The 20,947-nt window shown below is 37.9% G+C and overlaps 1 protein-coding gene across 9 annotated transcripts in view; it reads right to left on the minus strand.

Moving 5' to 3' along the window:
• The window catches only part of KALRN (kalirin RhoGEF kinase), a 758,640-nt gene that overhangs the window by 346,880 nt on the left and 390,813 nt on the right, over nt 1-20,947 (minus strand). For all 9 annotated transcript variants that reach the window (XM_077118101.1, XM_077118100.1, XM_077118114.1 and 6 more), the window contains exon 11: nt 11,752-11,943. In XM_077118101.1, coding sequence (XP_076974216.1) covers nt 11,752-11,943 — 192 coding nt within the window. The remainder of the gene's footprint in view (nt 1-11,751; nt 11,944-20,947) is intronic.

A 20,947-nucleotide genomic window follows, 5' to 3' on the forward strand; every position in this document is an offset into this window, starting at 1 on the left:
GTACTAGTTATATAACCTTGGAGAAGTTACCTAACCTTTGTGCATCTCCGTTTTCCTTATAAGTAAAATGGGATAACAACAGTGCTTACTCACAGAGTTGTTGAAAGGATTACAGATAAGTAAATAAACTACAGATAAGTAAATAAATAAAAACAAATATATATTCATGTTTAAAGCATTTAGGAACAGTGTCAAGCATATAGTAAGTGCTATGTAAGAGTTGGCTATTATTATAATTAAAAAATATTTTTCAGGGTGCATGGGTGGTTCAGTGGTATAATGCTCGCCTTCCATGTGGGAGATCTGGGTTCAATTCCTGGACCATGAGAAGAGAGATGGATAAAAACTCTGGACAGGAGCAGGTCATTTAAGAGAAGAAAAATAAATTCAAAGTCTCAACAGAGGATAGGTTTCTGGGAAGGTATTGAGTCTGAAGACTGACTCATTAACGGGCATTCACTGTCACAGGAATAAGAAGGATAGGAAAGAGGTTTATATGTAGCTTAAGGATTTTAAATAATTTTGATTTAAGTACTATCCTTAAACTATTTTAATGGCTTGGAGGTCTATTTTTTTTCCTTAATAAAAACTTGGACACCTCCTGTGTAAGTCTAGAGAAATGCAGCATCATTTCTTTCTGAGGAAATCCACCATGAGACTCTCCCTGCACCAGGTGGTCAAGCAGCTAAATCATAGCGACAAAGATAAAAATTACCAGATAAAACCTGTCAAACAAAAATGAGGTGTCAGCATTGCAAACCTAGAGGTTTCTTAAGAAAGAGTAGGGACTGTGTCTGAGGATAAACCCTATAACTTCTGAAATCAATACTATTAGAAAATTTTATGTTCTCCCCCCACAAAATTCTTTAATTACTGAATTGAAACTGATTTCCCTCTCAGATTTCTGATCTAATATTCAACTAAATTATGAAGAAACTGTTGTTGAAAGTACGGTTAAAACCTACTGCTAAGAAAACCAGGTAAGATAAGGAAATTATAGCCATCGATAAAGCTCAGCCCAAAGGTTAACAGCCTGATAAGGAAAGGGGATACAGTGTCAAGAGAATAAAGTGTTACATAAAAATTGCCAGTGATTGAAAACAGTCTGACTCAGAGTTAGGGAAAGGGACTGCAGCAAAAGAAACAAAGAATTAGTGACATTTTTCTCTCTTTTTTTTTTTTCTGTAGGAAAACAAAATAGAAGGATAGGAGTTCTTGAATGGAATTGAAATTTAGTGCCAATTGAAATTCTTGAATTTGCCCTTGTTTAGCTAGGTCTGAGAGTGTAGGCAAATTACCTTACTTCTCTTGGTTCCACTTCATATTTGATAAGAAGTGTGTGTATGTGGAGGGTTTCTCTAGCTTATCTCCAAGATCCCTTTCAGCTCTAACATGGTCTGGTTTCCCTTTAAAAGATGATGTAGGAATGAGAGCCATAATAGAAATCTTCACCAAGTGAAAGAACATAGTCATAGCTTTGACCAAGACATCTAAAGTCCAGAGAGCTTAGCACCAGTTCAAGGATAGTTTTGATACCTGGTTAAGATGCTATTTAAAATGTGGAATGCTTGAGTAGAGAGCCACATATGAAAGGAAATGCCCAGTGAGACCAAATGCACACAGGCACCACTTGGTGGCAGCAAGCTTTAATTGTCGGCTCATAATTTTGAATATGCACCTCCAAGGTACCATAAAGTGGTCTGAAATAAACATCAGTACCCCCAAAACATGAGTAAGGGCCAGTATGCCATTCCTTAAGCTGTATTTTTCCTGCTCTCGGACTGCCCTGCAAGTCTCCTCTTCTGTGTCTGTCCATCTGACTCAGCCCCGAAGAGCATGTTTTGATTGCTTTGAAGAGTTCAGATTAGAGAAACAATTTTATTACTAATTTACTAATCATCAGACCACCAAGGTGACCCAGTTGGAATGAGCTCCTTTGACTTTAAGTTACCACAAGCCAATGATTGCCAAAGCTAATTAGGTAAAATCATAGAATGAGTGAGGTATCTTAGCAGCAACCATACAGGTTTCTTTTTCCTTACTATTCTCCACTTCAGTTTTTTTCTCAGCTCCCTCCCCCCACCCCCACTCCATGGATAATCCTCTTTATCCTTTGCTTCTCTAGGGTCTAACACTTTAGCACTGCACCTTCTCCATCAATGCCCAATGCCCCTCAAGGAATCTCATGTTTCAGACAATTCAGACATAGTATCTGTGCTGTGGCCCGTTCTTAGCATCTTGTTGTCTGCTTGGAAATTATTACTTAGTCCATGCTAAAGTACACTTGGCTGGCTTTGTGTGTTCTTTCTCTTAGGGAATACGTGTTTGTGACCAAAGATACCTAATACAAAAGAGTGGGTTTAATTTGAGGATTTCTGGAACGTTGGTATAGATAGAGCTCAGAGAGACTTTCTTTTTTTGAACATTTTTTTCTTTTGCATGGGCAGGCTCCAGGAATTGAACCTGGGTCTCCAGCATGGCAGGCGAGAAATCTGCCATTGAGCCACCACTGCACTGCCTCCAGGAAGCCTTCTATCATTGTACATAAGCTTAGCCCTAACAATGAAACCAGTGTAGTCAGGAGAGGCCAGCCTACAGACCCTATCCTGCTTGCACTGTGTGGAAACCTGAGAAAAGGCAACTGAAAAAGGCAGGAGGGACCGCAGCAAGGAAGGGAGAAACTAGGAAGTGTGTAGAAATCATGAGACCTATGGATGAGTGGTTACAGAAAGGAATCATTTTATTTCATCACTCTCTCCTGCTGATTGGCTGCTGCATTTGCACAGCTCTGACAGCTACTGCACTGATACAACTGATAGAACCCTACATTTGTTGAGGGGAGTACAATTTCCTCCCCCTCCCTATTTTCTTTGGCATTAACTACCAGTTTTCTTAAATAAATGCCATGGTGGTTTGACAATTAAAGTAGAGGATGAGACTGGTTTCTTTTTGAAGCCATTGTCCCTTTTGAAGACTGATTCAGTTTTGGTTCTAGGGCCGATGAGTGGAAGAACATGTAAATGTGGCAGTGTTTGTGATTGTGTGTGTGTATATATACACCTATCTGAGAGGGGAATAATAAGGAAGAATTATTACAAAAGGCTAGAAACAAGTGGAAGTAGGCATCTAATTAAGCCATATTGCAAAGAGTTAAGGTTAATTACTTTGGCCACTTCCCTTAGTTTAGCTTGAGCTCATATTCTTGCTACAAAAATACCTAAAAATATATTTTTTGAAAGCCTGGAGATTGCAACATTTCCATGGAAACACAGCAAGAAAAGAAAATTCTATCTGGACAATCTCTGCAGAGCGGATGACACCTGCTACAAATGCCTTGTATCTGTAAAAAGAAAATGAGAACTCAGGTCAACACTTTTCCTTACACCCCCGCCCCCCCAAGACCAGAAAACTTAGCCATCTGCCCTCTTGGCCCAGGCAAAAAGAAGACATCTGAAAGTTCAGCACAATTTGTATAACAGCTGGGGCTCTGGATACATAAGGTCCTAAGAACATGTTGATTACCTCTCTTTAATGAGTAGCTCTTCTCACTAAGTAAGGATAAAAAATTATTTTGCTTTGTAAAATAATATTTATTGGGATCATTTCTGATAAATTGTAATATGATTGAAAATACAATCATTGAAGAAAACTTATAAGACAAAAATATACAAAAGAAAATTTAATTACTCATACAATTCTTAGCTTTGTTTCTTCTGGTCTTTTTTTCTGTGTATGTGATCAAAATTGTGGTCATGGTGGATATACAACTATTTACTTATTAAGGACCATGAGTCCTTCCTCATGCTATTCATGATCTTTGACAATGTGATTTACAATGCCTGTATAATATCTCATTATACAGATGCACTATGATTTGTTTAATGAATCACCCAATGTGGAACACTTAAATGATCTTTAATTTTTCAAGATTATGAATAACACTACAATGAAAAGGTTAGAAAGTTTTAACCCTCCAGACTCCTAGGGTCCCCCAACCCCCCCCCCAAAAAAAAACAGAGCTAATAAGATTAAGCAGATTCTTCAATCTGCAAAAGAAATGAGCCTTGAAAGTTACCTTTTTACACCTTCCTTCTGTTCCCTCTCTGACCCCAATTAGAGTAAATCTTTTGATGTAGGAAATGGGGAAAAGTAAAATTATGTACTTCAGCCTGGGGAGTCATAGTAAGTCTAGGTTATGAAGATGGATATTCAGTTCCCACTTAGAAACCTCCTATAAAGGGACTTTCATTTCATGAAAATCACAGCCTACAATGACATTCTATTACACATTGGCACTAATGGAAAAACTCAGCAAATAATTGCAGGTAGTTAGGAAAGGAGAAAGGAAAGAAAGAAGGAAAGAATTAGCCACAACTAGGCAGGAGGGGTCCACAACAATATTTATACCACCCTAAAGGCCCTAACACCACCCAAGGCCACTTAAGCAAAGCTGAGAAGATCATTCTCTCACTCTACTCACGGTAAGAGGAAAACACAACCATGAGAACTCTAAATTTCCTAACAGACTTGTAGGTTAGTAGACTTAACTACTACTCCTGCCTTGAGTAAAAAACCAGGAGTATGCAAACAGAGTCAAGAGAAGGGAGTCAAGAGTTAATTAACCCACGATCAAATAGGACCCACACTTAGCAAGGTTTAAGAGATAGTGAGTCTTGAGAAGTTTAAAAGAGAATACAGTAAGATCAAACCACAGGAGTTTCCTTCATTAAACCATTCAAGGATGCTTGTTTCTGCTTACCTAATAATCCATTTCTGCCTGCCATACAGGTTCTAGGGGAGAACTCAGATATCCCTCTCCATTTTATTTACACTGCCTGAAGTACAAAACATTGGAGTACATGAAAGATGTGGTTGAATAGGCTTTTCCCTTTCTTTTTTTCTTTTCTTTTTTGGGAGGGAGAGACTAGCTTTCCGATGTCAAATAAACTCATTCATTCAATATGTAGTCAGCATATCGATGGATCAGACACAGTGGCAGGGACATAAAGTAGTATATCATACATATCCATTAATCTATATCCACATGTGTACTCTCTGTAAGTGCTCCCAACCGAGTGTGGAAGAAAAATTACAGCTAAGTGTAATACGGCACCATGGATAGAGATATGCACGCAATGCTCTAGCCCAGTCTGGGGTGGGAAATTGGAAGGCCCAGAGAAGAGTTTTAAGCAAAAATGATCCTGAATTGAATCTTTAAGTTCCTTATTAGGCCTACTTGAGAGAGGAACTAGGAATAAATTTGAGACAGAGTTTCCCACTAGGAAAAAAAGATAGGTATTAATATTGAACTACTCAATTTTATAATACCATTAACATAACTATTACAATGTAACAGAGAGATTAGTAATTTTCCTAGAGGCATACAGCATGTCCAGTGAGAGAACTGGATCTGGATATCAGACCTCTCTGGCATCCAAGATCTTGTTGTACTTAATATGTGTGTATATATAGGTATGTATACACTATACCTGTATATATACATGCATATACAGACATGTATGCACACAGGTTGTGTATATATATATATATATATATATATATATATATATATATGCATATACATAGACATGGCTTATTCTCTACCCTTCCTTGCAAATCAGTTGTAGTATACCTCAGATAGGGTATTTGGGGGTATATAGATGATTGAGAGGAAATATGCAGATATAAAGTTCTGCTGGATGGCCTCTGTGAGTAACTCCTCCGTGACAGTAACTCAGTATAATGCTTTTCTTTCCCACCTGAAAAAAAGTCAGTATTTAGGTGATCTGAGAGTTGACTATCTCCTGAATAGTAAGATCCACACACTATTTTACATCCAGGTATGACTGCTCCTATTTTTCCTCTTATATTTTGGGACCCTAGGGTGGTTTGAAGCTGATATGTTTCCCAGAAAAGATCATGTTCTTAAAATTAACCCATTCCTGCAGCCCCTTGGAGGGCACTGTGGTGGTTCCACAGGAGGCTAGGGGTGGAGTTGCCATATGATCCTGAAACTCACTGCATAGTATATACCTGGAGAAACTGAGTGTGGGGACACGGATGGACATTTGCACACTGGTGTTTATGGCAGCAGTGTTTGTGATTCACAATAGATGGAGGTGGCCTAAGGGTACAATGGCTGAGGAATGGAAAAGGGAACTGTGGTTTATATATACAACAGACTACTGAGTGGCTGCAAGAAGGAATGAAGTTGTGAGGCATGCAACTAGGTGAATGAAGCTTAAGGACTATATATTGAACAAAATGTCAGAAACAAAAAGACAAATATTATCTTGCCTCACTCATATGGACTAACTACAAAATAAAAACTTGATGAACTGAAGTCAAGAGCATGGGTTATCAGGTTGGGGCCTACTATAAAGGGTCCTAGATTGTAAGCTCTTATAGCAGTCACATATATTTAGAAGCTGTAACAGTTATTTCTAACTTCTGAGACACTGAGCTGTTTGTATATAAGCTCATCATTCCCAGAAACTTTGCATATTTATATGACACCTGAGACTAGAGTTAGAGCTCTGAAACAATGAAAGTCAGCAGTATCACATGTAGGAACTGTTTAAAAAGTTGAAAAAGTGATCAGAATTTGACTAGGGATATGAAAGAAGCTGATCTGGATAGGACTGGGGTAGAGCAGAATACAGCGTAAAGGATTATATTGTCCATATTTTAAAATTTCAACTTCTATGTAAAACCAAAGGGAGAGATGTTTATTTGGTACAAAATTTATATTTTGGGTAGGGCATTACCTAATTTAACTAGTATGGTCAGTTTAAAACTTACATGTCCCATATTTCTTATCTCTCCCTCTCATTGAACAGTAGTATTTCAGTTTACTCAATTTATTTTACCCCTGACCCCCATTATTATTTATTTATTTTTATCCATTTTTTTTTTTTACTCATTTGACTATACCCTGGATAAAAGGAGCATAAAGACACAAGGTTTTCACAATCACACGGTCATATTGTAAAAGTTATAACATTATACATTTGTCTTAAAGAACCAAGTATGGTCAGTTTAATTGAATAGCATAGTACATGGAATCTTGAATAGGGCATGAGATCTTGTTGGTTTGTCTAGGTTAGTGTGATGCTTTAATATATCCCAGAGTAATCTGGGCAGTGTATAAGGAAGTATTTGCAAAGTCCCCCTCCGGGACTGGGGAGAAAGGCAGAAATATTCAACCTCCCCATTTGAAGAATTCCTGACATTCTCTCAAGCATAGGGGACAACCAAATCAACAGGCTGAGCCCTCGATCTTGGGATTTGCCCCTATGAAACTTAATTCATACAAAGTATAAGACAAGCCTAAAATTATTCCTAAGAGTCACTCCCAGAGAACTTCTTTTTTTTTTTTTCCTTTCAGAGAACCTCTTTAATGTTCAGATGTGGCTTCTCTTTCTAAGCAGCAGGTGAACTCATTGCCCTCCCTCCTACATGAGACATGACCTCCAGGGATGCAAATCTCCCTGGTAATGTGGGACAGAATTTCCGGGATGAGCTGGAACCTGGCATTATGGGATTGAGAAAGCCTTCTTGACCAAAAGGGGAAAGAGAGAAATGAGAGGAAATAATTTGGCTGAGAAATTTCAAACAAAGTTAAGAGGTTACCCTGGAGGATATTCTTATGCATTATAAAGATATTCCTTTTTAGTTTGTGGCTGGAGGGAAGTACCTGAAACTGCTGAGCTGTGTTTCAGCAGCCTTGATTCCTGAAGACGAATGTTTAACGATACAGCTTTTACAATATGACTGTGATTGTGAAAAGCTTGTGTCTTTATGCTCCGTTTATCCAGGGTAAAGTCAAATGAGTAAAAAAAAAAAAAATGGATAAATATAAATAACAGTGGGGGTCAGGGGTAAAATAAATTGGGTAGACTGAAATACTACTGTTCAATGAGAGGGAGAGATAAGGAATATGGGACATACGAGTTTTTTTTCTTTTTTCTTTTTATTTCTTTTTCTGGCGTGATGCAAATGTTCTAAAAATGATCAGGGTGATAAATACACAACTATGTGATGATATTGTGAGCCACTGATTATATACCATGTATGGACTACAGGTGTGTGAATATTTGTCAATCAAAAAAAAAATATATATATATAACTATCCATTCCCATGGGTGAGATCTTTTGATTAGGTTATTTCAGTTGAGTCATGCCCGGGTAGGTCTTAACTCTCTTACTAGAATCCTATATAAACAGGATGAATATGAAGAGAGAGACACAGAAAGATAAGAAGCTCAGAGAGGAAAGCCAGAGAAGCTGAGCAAGGACACACAGAAACCACAGAAACAGAGAGGAAGCCACTGAAGCCGTAAGCTGGGAGCAATGAAACCCAGGAGAGAAGTGAAAGACCACCAGACATTGCCATGTGCCTGGTCATGTGACAGAGTAGCTGGGGATTACTGGTAGCAGGTCTTTGAGGAAAAAGCATTGCCTGTTGGTACCTTGATTTGGACATTTTCATGGCCTGAGAACCGTAAGCTTGTAAGTTAATATATCCCATTGTAAAAGTCAATCCATTTCTGTTATATTGCATTTTGTCAGCTTTAGCAGACTAAAGCAGATCCCAAGGCAAGAGACTCTGCTACTTTCTGAAAGCCTCCTGTTCTAATAAATTCCCCAATGGAGAAAAATCCTCCAAATTTGTCTACTGGCCTTTATATGAAATTCTATGTGGCAAAAGATAAAAAGCATGGATTTTAGAATTCCCTAGCTATTCATTTCTCTGTACCTTTGTTTTTCCATCAGTAAAATGGGAATCATAATGGTAATTCTCATAGCTATTAAAATATATAAATATATATACATAAATTATCCAAAACACATATAAATATATAGTACATAGTTATGTTAGTGCTAAATAAATGTTAGTTCCTTTTGCTCTTTGTCTGTACCAGTATTGCACTGCTCCCTCTAATACTATTTCATATGAATGTGATTTTATAAGCTAAGTGCCAGTGGAGAAACAAGTCTCAGGTTCAAATAGAACCACGCTTAGCAAGGTTTAGGAGTTATCTGGGAAAATAATGATCAATAACTTCAGCCCTGACTATTTCTGTCTCTCACATTTCCAAACCTGGAAATGCTTACCATTTATATTTCTCAGCCAAAATCTTCCCTCTCCATCTGGGGTTTGAAAATATAGAGGAAAAAGATGAATAAGGAAAAGGAAGAAGACCAGAGGAGAAAAAAAGATGAAAGAGGGGGGAAAAGTAGTAATGGTATAGGATAGCAGTCATAGAATGCAAGTGTCAGATTTAGGGTACAATCTCAGCTATACCACTGAGAAGCTCTGTAACCTCAGACAAACTGTTTTCTGAGCCTTAGTTTCCCCAGTTGAAAGTATGTTTAATAAATCCTATATCATAGGATTATCATGAGGATGACATGAGGTGATATGTCTAACATGTAGTAGGTGCCCAATTAAAATAATACCACCTAACATACATTATGCATTCACTAAGACCCAAATATTAAGCTAGGCTAATCACATGTACTACCACAGGTTAATTACTATTATTATTAATTATTATCATTATCAGAGGAAGGAGAAGAAAAGGAGAAGAAAAAGAGTCCAATTGTGGATTCATGTTAAAACAGTTAAGGAACCTTAGAGTCACAGAGTTCAACTGCTCGATTTTACAAATGAAGGAAGTTAAGGTCAAGGAGACAGTGATTTGCACGAGCTCACAAGGTTTTTTAATAGCAAAATCTGGACTAGAATCCCAGCCTTCCAGCTCTATGGGTTAAAGATGGGTGATAAAGCAAGAAAGGGTTCCTGGAAGGTCTGGCTCCCCCTTTCTGGATTGGCAGAGGCAGGCAAAGTTTCCAAAGAGAAAAATAAAGTCATGCCTTCCCATCCCAGCCGACCCCTCACAAAGATTCCAGGAAGCTGACGGTAGAACCAAAATCCACTGCTATGGAAACTGACCTTATCCATCACCTCCTTGTGCAGCCAGTACCCTGCCACCCTCACAAGGAATGGACTCCTGTTCATTCAGCTTCCATGCTATCACCCACGGCTCATCATTAAAAAGGAAGACACATGCCCTTGGTTTTTGAAACCATCATTAGGAATCAGGTAAGAAATCAGACAACCTGGCAGGAAAACCTGGATTAAAGCTAATCCTCTTGTTTTATAGACACTCATCAGAGACAGGCTGTAGGTTCCACTGAGTGGAAGCAGAGCTAGCTTCAGGGAGCTCTCCTCAGCAGGTCAGCCCCTTCATCTGCCTGGGGAATTTCAGTTTAGAAAACATTATCTTTTCATGCTTTTCTCTGATAGGAGCTGCAACGATTTGCATTCATTCCCACGATGTGTCAGAAAAGCTTGTGCAGTGTTAACAACCAGGCTTCCTAATGCATTTCAAATATCAAAAATCAACTTAATTAAGTAGGGTTATTTTTTTTTCCTGAGTAGCAATCAAACTTTAATTAATACTCCATTAAAATGAATTCCTGGGGGAACACAAGCATGCATAGACCTAATGAGTTCATCTGCCAAGGGTGTTGTTTTAGCAGATGCTAAATGTGCCTCCTTACTGGCCACTTACTCAATTTCAGAGTGTCCCACATTAATAAGAATTGGAAAGCAACCACAGGTTTGCAGTCCCCCTCCTCTCTTTGAGCCTCCTTTGACCTACCAACAACCTAATAAAATTCATCCTCCCCTCTCCTTTCTCCATGTTGTGGAAGACTCAAACCCAAATTTAACCCCAGCTGCCCCCCTGCTGTGTGGAGCAAACCTTAGTTCCCAATCCCTCACTGTCAGTCAATACACATTCTTGCAAGGTGAGAACAAACTCACCTTAATAGCAAGGCAACCTCATTAAGCAAATTAAATCCTCTGCTTAAAATAAAACATAATTAAAAATACAGAATAACTTGCAAACTCTATATGTTCCTTGCTGGTGGTAAAAATGATCACAGGGGATTTCTGATCTGAAATCTGATTGATTTCTGACCGTAGTCAGCAACCCTAAGAAATTGGACATGTAGTTTGGAGGAGAGTGTCTGCTCATCTTCTATGTCCTCTCGCAGTGACTGTTTTTAGACCAGGAGCTCCCCAAATTCTCAGCTGCAGACCAAATGCTCTGAGTAAGAACTCCAAAACCTGATGGAAAAGTTTTGGTAATGGATAGTGATGACGGTATGGCAACCCTGTGAATGTCATAAACACCACTGAATTGTGCATTTGAAAGTGGGTAAAATGGAAAATTTCAGGAAATGTTTAATTACCAGATGAAAAATTAAAAAAAGAAACACAGAACTGTACAATGTAACAGCAAATCTTAATGTAAACTATGGATTATAATTAACAATGTATTTATAATAATATGGTTTCATCAATTGCAACAAAAATGCTAATGCAAAGTATTAATAATAGCTAAAATGGTATATGGGAACTCTGTACTTTCTGCATGAATTTTCTATAAACCTATAACTTCTCTAATAAAAAAAAAAAAGATACCAACCATCTGCTTCCATGACTCTTCCAATACTAGAGGTGATGGGAAAAATATTTTGTCTCATTTTGGTTGAGACTGAAGTCTCGGGTCATCAGGAGCAAATTGCTAATGTCATTGATGTTAGGAGGCTAGTAGTCCCACCATCACCAAGGACCCTTGGTCATACCTTGGGGGCTGTTTTACTAATAAACCAATCTGACACTTGACAGAATAAATCAACCCAGACAAATGTCCTTTAGCTGTCAGCTCCCCTTACCTCTTTGGTGTGTGTGTGGAAGGAGACAGACATGTCCAAGAGAAGCTTCCGCTGCTCCACTCTGCGCACGAAGTCTTGGATGCGCACCTCCAGGTGCCGAGCTGCCTTGTAGATCTCCTCAGGGTCACATTCCCCGGTCTGAGCCAACTGCTCTGCTGCTTCTAGGAGCTTGTCTGCGTTGGTATAGGTATTCTGCCAGCAACAGTAGTGAGGGAAAGTCAATTTTCAGCCACCAAATGAGCTTTGTGCTTTCCCCCAGCCCACCCTGGGGCTCTCCTGAGCTTGAGTGGAGGGAAGCAAGCGCTGAGCTGACAGCTCCGTGATCTGGCACAGTGAGTTATGCATGGAACTCACACGCCACCTCCCAACAAGCTAACAGCCTGCCCAGCTGCTCAGCACAAATGGGCACTAGCTAGGTGCCTATCCCTGGGATTCCTCAGAGATGGAAATCCCTAGAAAGAAGTAAGGAGACATGTGAGAACCTTGACACTCCACCTCCACCATCCAAGAAGTTTCATCATGGCCAATACATCTAGGACTGGAGCTGCCAGAGTCAGAAATACCCCATCCAGAAAGATTATCTGTGTTTCTATGGGAGAATACCAGGAAAACAGTAACTGGGAGACTTACTGCTCTTCTTCCCACCCCCTAGTTCCCTGTATCTTTTGGAAGAGAGCTATCTCTTTGGAGGAGCAGGGGTCAGAAACTCCAGGCAGCTGACAGAAAGAAGCAGCCATAGCCAGAGTGAGGAGATGCAAGCTCTTCCCTGTGCACCCAGTAAAGGCTTAACATTTGCAAAAACGTTAGGGAGAAATTTGCTGATTTTATTTATCATAAGCTGCTACACACACATACACACAATTCTCCAACCCCCTGCCTGTATACACCATGGTATTCTCCAGAGCATTTAAAAAGACGACTTATAATTATTATTCATTAGGATGGGAATCATTGTCTTTATAATAGTTATTACATTATATGCCATGTATACAACTTTTGCTCAAAAGGCTTCCCTTAAAACATCACCTGATATATCCTGACTTAGAACTGGTGACTCACATGTACATTAAATCTCTTAATATCTCTGGAGTGTGCACAATACCCTATAGAGCAGTAAATAAGTGGTTACTATTGACAATGTTGAGTCTGGTAACAAACAGTCAAAAACAGATACAGAGAATGGAAGTTGAAACAAATTTATGAGCAATGACTTTATGGCACTTTACTTGGCATGAAAAAGTGGACTCCAAGCCTCCATGGAATTCTTTAGAGTCACTTGAAGACCTGGGGCTGGACTTTTCAAAGGCTGGTGGCCCAGCCTCTTCGTTGTACTGGCATAGAACCTACAGAAGATGGGGCAAGCCTTCAGCAAACATTTCTCATGGCTTTTAGGAAAACCAACACTTGTCCCATTTTCTCTTCAAGGAATGCTGTCTGAAAAGCAATCATCCAAGGCAAGCACTGTCCCAGTGCTGGGGAACTGGGGTACATATGGTTGGGGTGTGGAGTGGGGGTGTTGAAAAGGAGGAGAAATCAGGCCCCACCTGGGGAATTCATGGAAAAACAACCTTGTGAATGGAAAGACCTCTATAACAAGATAAAGAAAGGTTTATTGATTCTGGAAAGCAAATGAAGGTGGTCATTCAGCATAGCGATGGAAACACTGGGAGAAATGGGGAATGACAGGCAGGGGGAGACTTCTGAAGCTGTGGGCAGGTATGGAAGGCTCTCATGGGGTTGCCCACAATTTCTAGTAAATGTACCCATACCTGACAGGAAAGAGTTTTTCAAGGAATCTCAAATCTTTTACCTTAAAACCAAGAATAATCTCAGGAAACCCTAGAACATTCTAGAGGTCCTTACTTTATATTTTCTAGCCAATAAAATAAAATATTGGGCAAGGTCAGAGTGAGCTTACGTGCATGTTAAGTTTGGGACCAATAACAGATTAATAAAAAGAAACGTGCAAGTGCCTATTGCATGTAAGGTGACCAATTTGTCCCAGTTGCCTATGACTTTCCCAGTTTCAGTACTCAAAGGCCTTGTGCTGGTTTGAAGCTATTATGTACTCCAGAATAGTCATGTCCTTTAATCCTCATTCAAAATATTGCTGGGTGGGATCTTTTTTAATGTTTCCATGGAGATGCGGCCCATCCAACTGTACGTGGTAACTTTTGATTAGATGGTTTCCATGGAGATGTGTCTTCATCTACTTAAGGTGGGGTTGCTTACTGAAGCCCTTTAAGAGAGAACCATTTGGTAAAAGCTTTAGAGCCCAGAGAGCCATGCAGCTAGAGATCCTTAGAGATGCAGAAAGAGAACACCCCTGGGGAAGCCCTACGAAACGAGAAGCCAGGAGAGAAAGCTAGCATACCAGACATGTGCCTTTTCAGTGGACAGAGCTGTTCTGGACTCATCAACCTTTATTGAATCAAGGTATCTTTCCATGAATGCCTTAGTTTGGACATTTTCGTGGCCTTAGAACTGTAAACTTGCAACTTAATAAATTCCTCTTTTTAAAAGCCATTCCATTTCTGGTATATTGCATTCTGGCAGCTTAAGCAAACTAAAACAGTCCTGCATCCCAGAAGTGTTCTCAGTCCTGGTCAAATTGGGATGGTTGATCACCTAACATACACCTAATGCTATAGGGATCTCTGGAGTACAGACATATATAAAATGTACTCTGCTTCAAAGAAGAATATCACATTTGAGAGAAATAGGATAACATAAAATGGAGCACGCAATTCAACAATATATAATTAAGGGTTAAAGTTCCTTGACACAATATAGGTGCTGAAAAGAAAATGAGTAAAAGCTGGGAATAATAAAAGCCAATAATTATTAAATATTATTCACATGCCAAGGACCATTCTTAGAGTTTATATGCATATTAGCTCATTTATTATGAAGTAGATATTGTCATCATCGGTGCCATTTCACAGATGAAAAACTGAGGCACAAAAAAGTCTATTCAAGGTGATATGGCTGATTAGTGACAGTACAAGGGTTAAAACCTTGTCATCTGGTATTACACTACCCTACCTCTAATCGAAGTGCAAGCAGAAGCCTAGAGGATATGCAGGATTTAGCTGAGGAGGACTTCTTATTGATAGGATTCTCTTCTCTTTGTCCCCATAGCAGTCTTTTTTTATTCATTCAATACCACAGCCATTCTCACATTTCATAGTAAAAATGTGTTTCCATGTATTTCTCTCTACTGAACTGACCTAAGGATTTCTTATTTCATTCATCCTTGGTGCCCAATGACGGGCACTTCGGTTGGTACACAACAGACACTTAATCTATGTTTGTTAAATGAGTGAGACACAGGGATGGAAAGGAGCATGGTCCACTGGATAAGGTGAGTCAACTTAACTAGAACTGGAAGAGTAGCAGGAAACCAGGTTGGATACAACAAGGAAGAACCAGATAAATAGACTTTATAGACAACAAGGGACAATGAAGAGAGGTGGGAGGGCAATGGGGTCAGTACTAAAATCTAGGCTCTCTGTTTCACCCTCCTCCCCAGTACCACCAGAAAGAGCTCTCTGAAATTCAGATCTAAGCATACATCATCTCTGTTTAAACTTATTCAGTGGCTTCCCACTGCCTGTATGATAGAACACTTTACAAGGGTACTCAAGGCTCTTATTCTGACACCTGTTTTATTACTTTAACTTCAGCTCTCATCACTCTTTACTAACAGCCTTATATTATAAACAGTGAAAAAAGAAATTACTTATATTTCCAAGAGCTCACTACTCTAATCTTGCCTTGGTGCCTTTATATACACTCTTCCTTCTGCATAGGATGTCCTTCCCCCACTCTTCTACTTGGCTAACTCTTACTCATCTCCTAAGAGCTAGCCTAGGGATCACTTCCTTTGGGAAGTCCACCCTCATACACTTATTTCCAAAGGCTGGCTTAGGTTCCCTTCTTTAGGCTCTTATAGTTATCTGATCTGTGCTGACCTCCATGGTATTTGTCATTCTCACCTACTTAGGGACAGATGTGTTTTACCTTGTTCTCTTAGTGTCTGACACAAAGTGTTCCATTAATACTTGGTGAATGAATGAGTAACTTAAATAATAAACCAATTCCCATAAATCCTAATATTCAACCCTTGACCCTCACCAACTACCTGGTACAAGTCCTCACGTGCCAAAACTCATGCTCAATGTTCAACCCCATTTGATTGATCCTACCTCTTGGCATATTTTTGAAACACGGAGGTGCTTAGAGAATATCAACTTGCTTATTACCAAAGTATTTCTGCCATTGCCCACTTTAGGGGCAAGGGTCCCAACAGGCTTCTGCTCATCTTCTGAACAAATCAACAACAGCTTCTGCCCTATAGCCAGAGCACAACCTCACTCTAAATGCCATTTCTGGGCATTCTTTGGTTTCCCAGTCTCCTAGAGTCTGCCTTGGCTCCTAATATTCTTTCCTAGTGCCACAAATGAGTTATGAGTGCTGGGATGGTAGCCAAAGCCCCCGAGTCAGGGTTCTGGGCCCTACAGATGACTGTACTCTTGTGTTTATCACTTCCCTGGTCCCTGCTCCCTTGTCAGTGTCAATGAGGTAAAATGCTATAGACAATTCAGTCCTAAGTCTAGCTTCAATCCCTCTTGTTGCAGTCTTGGCTCTTTGCTTAGGGAAGGAACATAACCTTCTAGGATTAACTTGTTCTAAAACACAGGCATCCCAGCAACATGGGCATGGTTTCTGACTCCCTGGGCTTAAGTAGATGGCAGGGGTCAGGCTTTTTGAAAATAACGGGTGGGAGAGTCACTTCTGGTGTCAACTGGTAATTTGGAGTTAGCACCTTTGGTTCTATGCCCTGGGGATAAGAAAGGATGAGGCCTGGAAGTGGCCCTTATTATTCAAAAGGGGCAGTGTGGACTGGAAAATGGGACTACCAGAGGACCAGGAGGGCAACCCCTCCTAATGATTACTTTTTCAGACTTTCATGGCTGGAACCAATGCATAGTGAAAGGAAAGGAGACAAATATGTGAACATTAAAGGAAAATAGAGACATGACATGGATGTACAGACACTGGGGAAGGAACAGGCAAAAAAATAAATAAATAACCCCCAAACCTTATATCTGAAAATTCCTTTATAGTTGACAAATGTATCTCTTTCACCTTCCTTCTTTATCATATCCTTACCAATATCTTCATGTGGCCAATGAGGAAGTCACACTACAAATAAATTGATTTGCCAATACTACACATCTGGTGAGTATTATGTGTCAGAACTCAAATTCAATTATTTTGATTCTCAAGTCAATTTCTCAGAAAGGAAATGAAATTGATCTTTTTCAGATTAGAGCTTTTGGTATAATATCCTGAGTATGTGTATATATTAAATTCTTATTTAAGGATGGCGGTAAGTCTGAAAGCAAAGTTTCTTTGAAGTCAGTATACCAAGAGTAAAAAGAATTTTAAAATATGAAGCAGGAATCAGCAAGCTCTGGGACTACTTCAAGCATTCTAGCATATGTGTAATTATGATCCCTAAGTGAGGACAAGTGGAAAATATATATATTTCCATGAAGAAATAATGACCAAAAAGTTTCCAAATTTAATAAAAACTCCAAGATGCTTAAAAAACTGTCAACACAAGAAACATGAATAAAATGACAGGAAGGCACAATAACAGTCAAATTAAATCAAGTTGAAAGAAAAACAAACTTTAAAGTAGCCAGAGGAAAAAAAGATGTGTTACATGGAGAAGCACAAAACTAAGGATGACAACAGATTTCTTATCAAAAACAATGCAGGCAAGAAAAGAATAGAGCAACATCTTTGAAGTACCAAAAGAAAATAACTATCAACCTAGCATTCTATACCTACTAAAAAAAATCAGTCATGAACAAAGGTGAAATAAAGATTTTTTAAGGTATAGGAAAGATGAAAAAAATTCTTCATCAGAATACCTGCACAATAAGAACTGTTCAAGGAAATCCATTAGGAAAAAGAAAAATGACACCAGATGGAAATATGGATCTACACATAGGAAAAAAAAGCACTGGAAATGCAAACTACATGGGTAAAATATAAGATTTATTCTCATTCTTTATCTTTAAAAGATCATTGACTTTTAAACAAAAATAACACCAATGTAGTGTGGAGTGTATAGCACTTATATAAGTAACACGTATGAAAACAGTAACACAAGGGCTGGGGAGGGAAAAATGAAAGTTTGCTATTGTAAGGTTCTCTTACTATATGTGAAGTAGTATAATATCATTGGAAGGTAAGCTGTGATAAATTAAAGACGCATACTAAAAACCCTAAAGCAACCACTAAAATAATAAAATAATTAGAACAAAGGAGACAGACTGACTCATAAAACATTCTCAACTAATACAAAAGAAGGCAGAAAAAAAAAGGAAAGCGGAAACAAAGAACAGACGTCATAAATAGTAAACAAATACGAAGATAAGAGTTCAACTTAACATCATAAATAATCATATTAAACATCAATGGTCTAAATACCAAAATAAAAAAGCAGAGATTGTTAATTTGGACAAAAAAATCAAGTCCCAACTATATGTTGCTTACAAGGAATGCCCTTTAAATTCAAAGACACAAACAGGCTAAAAGCAAAAGGATAGAAAAATATACAGCATGACTGCCTAATCAAAAGAGAGCTGGAATGGCTATATTAATATCAGACAGAAGAGATTTCAGAGCAAAAAAAAAAAATATTACCAGGGAAAAAGAAGAACATTTCATAATGATACAGGAGTTAATTTAATAGGCTATAATAATCCACGTATCTATGGCCAATCGATTTTTGACAAGGTTGCCAAGCCCACTCAATGGAGAAAGAATAGTCTTTTCAACAAATTGTGCTAGGAAAACTAGATATCCACATATAAAAGAATCATATAGAAAAATTAACTCAAAATTGATTAAGGACCTAAATAAAAGTAGTAAAACTATAAAAATCCTAGAATAAGGAAAATATAGGTAAATATCTTCAAAACCTTGTATTAGGCAATGGAATTTTAGACTTGACACTGAAAACACAAGCAACAAAAGAAAAAATAGATACATTACACTTCATCAAAATTAAAAACTTTTGTTATTATAAAGAAAGTGAAAGACGTCTATAGAGTAGGAGAAAATATTTGGAAACTATATATCTGATAAGGGTTTGATATCCAGAATGTATAAAGAACTCCTACAAGTTAATGAAAAGACAGCCCAGTTTAAAATTGGATATAGGACTTGAGTTGACATTTCTCCAAAGAAGATACACAAATCTTATAGGTTAATAAGCATATAAAAAGATGTTCAACATCATCTGTCAGTAGGGAAACACAAAACAAAACCACATACCCACTAGAATGGATTTTTAAAAAGTGGAAAATGATAAGTGTTGATGAGGTTGTGGAAAATAGGAACTCTTATACATTATGGGTGGAAATGTAAAATGGGGCAGCCACTGTGGAAAATGGTTTGGCAGCTACTCAGAAAGTTAAACATAAGATTACCATATGACCTAACAATTTCACTTACAGCTATATACTCCAAAGAACCGAAAATAGAGAATTGAGCAGATATTTGTACACCAGTGTTCACAGCAGCATTATTTACAATAATCAAAAGGTAAAAGCAACCCAAATGTCCATCAACAGATGAATAAATAAAATGTGGTATATACATATCATGGGGATATTCAGTTGTAAAAAAGAGTGACATTCAGATACATGCTATAATATGGATGAATCTTGAAGTTATCATATTGAATAAAATAAGACATAAAAGGAGAGAAATTGTATGATTTCACTTATATTAAGTAAATAAGAATATGCACATTTATAGTCAGAAAGTAGATTACAAGTTACTAGGGGTGCAGGGGAGATAGAATGGGTAGTAATGCTTAATGGATACAGAGTTTCTGTTTGGGGTGATGTAAAAGTTTTGGTAATGGATGTTGCTGGCAGTAGCACAACATTGTGAATGTAATTAATGCCACTGAATTATATGCTTGAAAGTGATTAAAATAGAGAATTTTATGATGAATATATATTAACGTAATAAAAAAGGAATGACATTCTGATACATGCTACATTATGGATGAACCTTAAAAACATTATGTTGAGTGAAATAAGCCAGTCACTGAAGGACAAATATTATATGATTCCACTTATATGAAATACATAGAATAGGGAAATTCATAGAGATAGGAAGTAGATTAGAGTTTACAGAGGGATGGGGCAATGGGGAGTTATTGATTATTGGGTACAAATTGTTTGGAGTGATAAAAAAGTTTTGGTAACAGATGGTGGGGAAGGTAGCACAACACTGTGACTATAATTAATACCATGGGATTGTACACTTTAAAATGGGAAATTATATTTGTGTATAAAGAAAAAATGTAGAGGCTTTAAAAATCCTAAATTCTTATGCATCTGATAACGGAGCTTCAAAATATGTGATGTGAAAACTGTCTATGGAATACATACACAAATCCACAAACATGGTCAGAGATTTCAACTGACCTTCTCAGTAATTAATAGAATAAGTACACAGAAATTCAGTAAGGATATAGAAGATTTGAACACTATCAATCAATTTGACCTTATTGGCATTTAAAGAACACTCCACCCAACTACTGCAGAATGCACATTCTTTTATTTTTTTAATTGTGAAAAAACATATATACAAAAAAAGCAGTATATTTTAAAGCACACTATAACAATTAGTTATAAAACAAATTTCAGAGTTTGGTATGGGTTATGGTTCCACAATTTTAGGTTCTTAATTCTAGCTGTCCTGAAACACTGGAAACTAACAGAAATATGAATATAATGATTTAGCATTCAGATTCATTTTTTAAAGCCTATCTTCTCTGTTATGACTCCACCTTCTCCTTTTCTTTAGGAGTATTGGGCTATGTCCATTCTAATTTTTTCTGTTTTTGTTTTAATACAATCAATGGTTCACAATAATATCATATAGCTGAGCATTTATCATCACAATAGACTTTTTTTGTGTGTGTGTGAAAAATAACATACAAAAAAGCAATAAATATCCAAGCACATCACAACAATTAGTTGTAGAACAAACTTCAGAGTTTGGTATGAGTTACAATTCTACAATTTTAGGTTTTTTACTTCTAGCTACTCTAAGATACTGGAGACTAAAAGAGATATCAATATAATAATTCAACAAC

Source organism: Tamandua tetradactyla, chromosome 10, assembly GCF_023851605.1.
Source record: "Tamandua tetradactyla isolate mTamTet1 chromosome 10, mTamTet1.pri, whole genome shotgun sequence".
NCBI classification, from domain to species: Eukaryota; Metazoa; Chordata; class Mammalia; order Pilosa; family Myrmecophagidae; genus Tamandua; species Tamandua tetradactyla.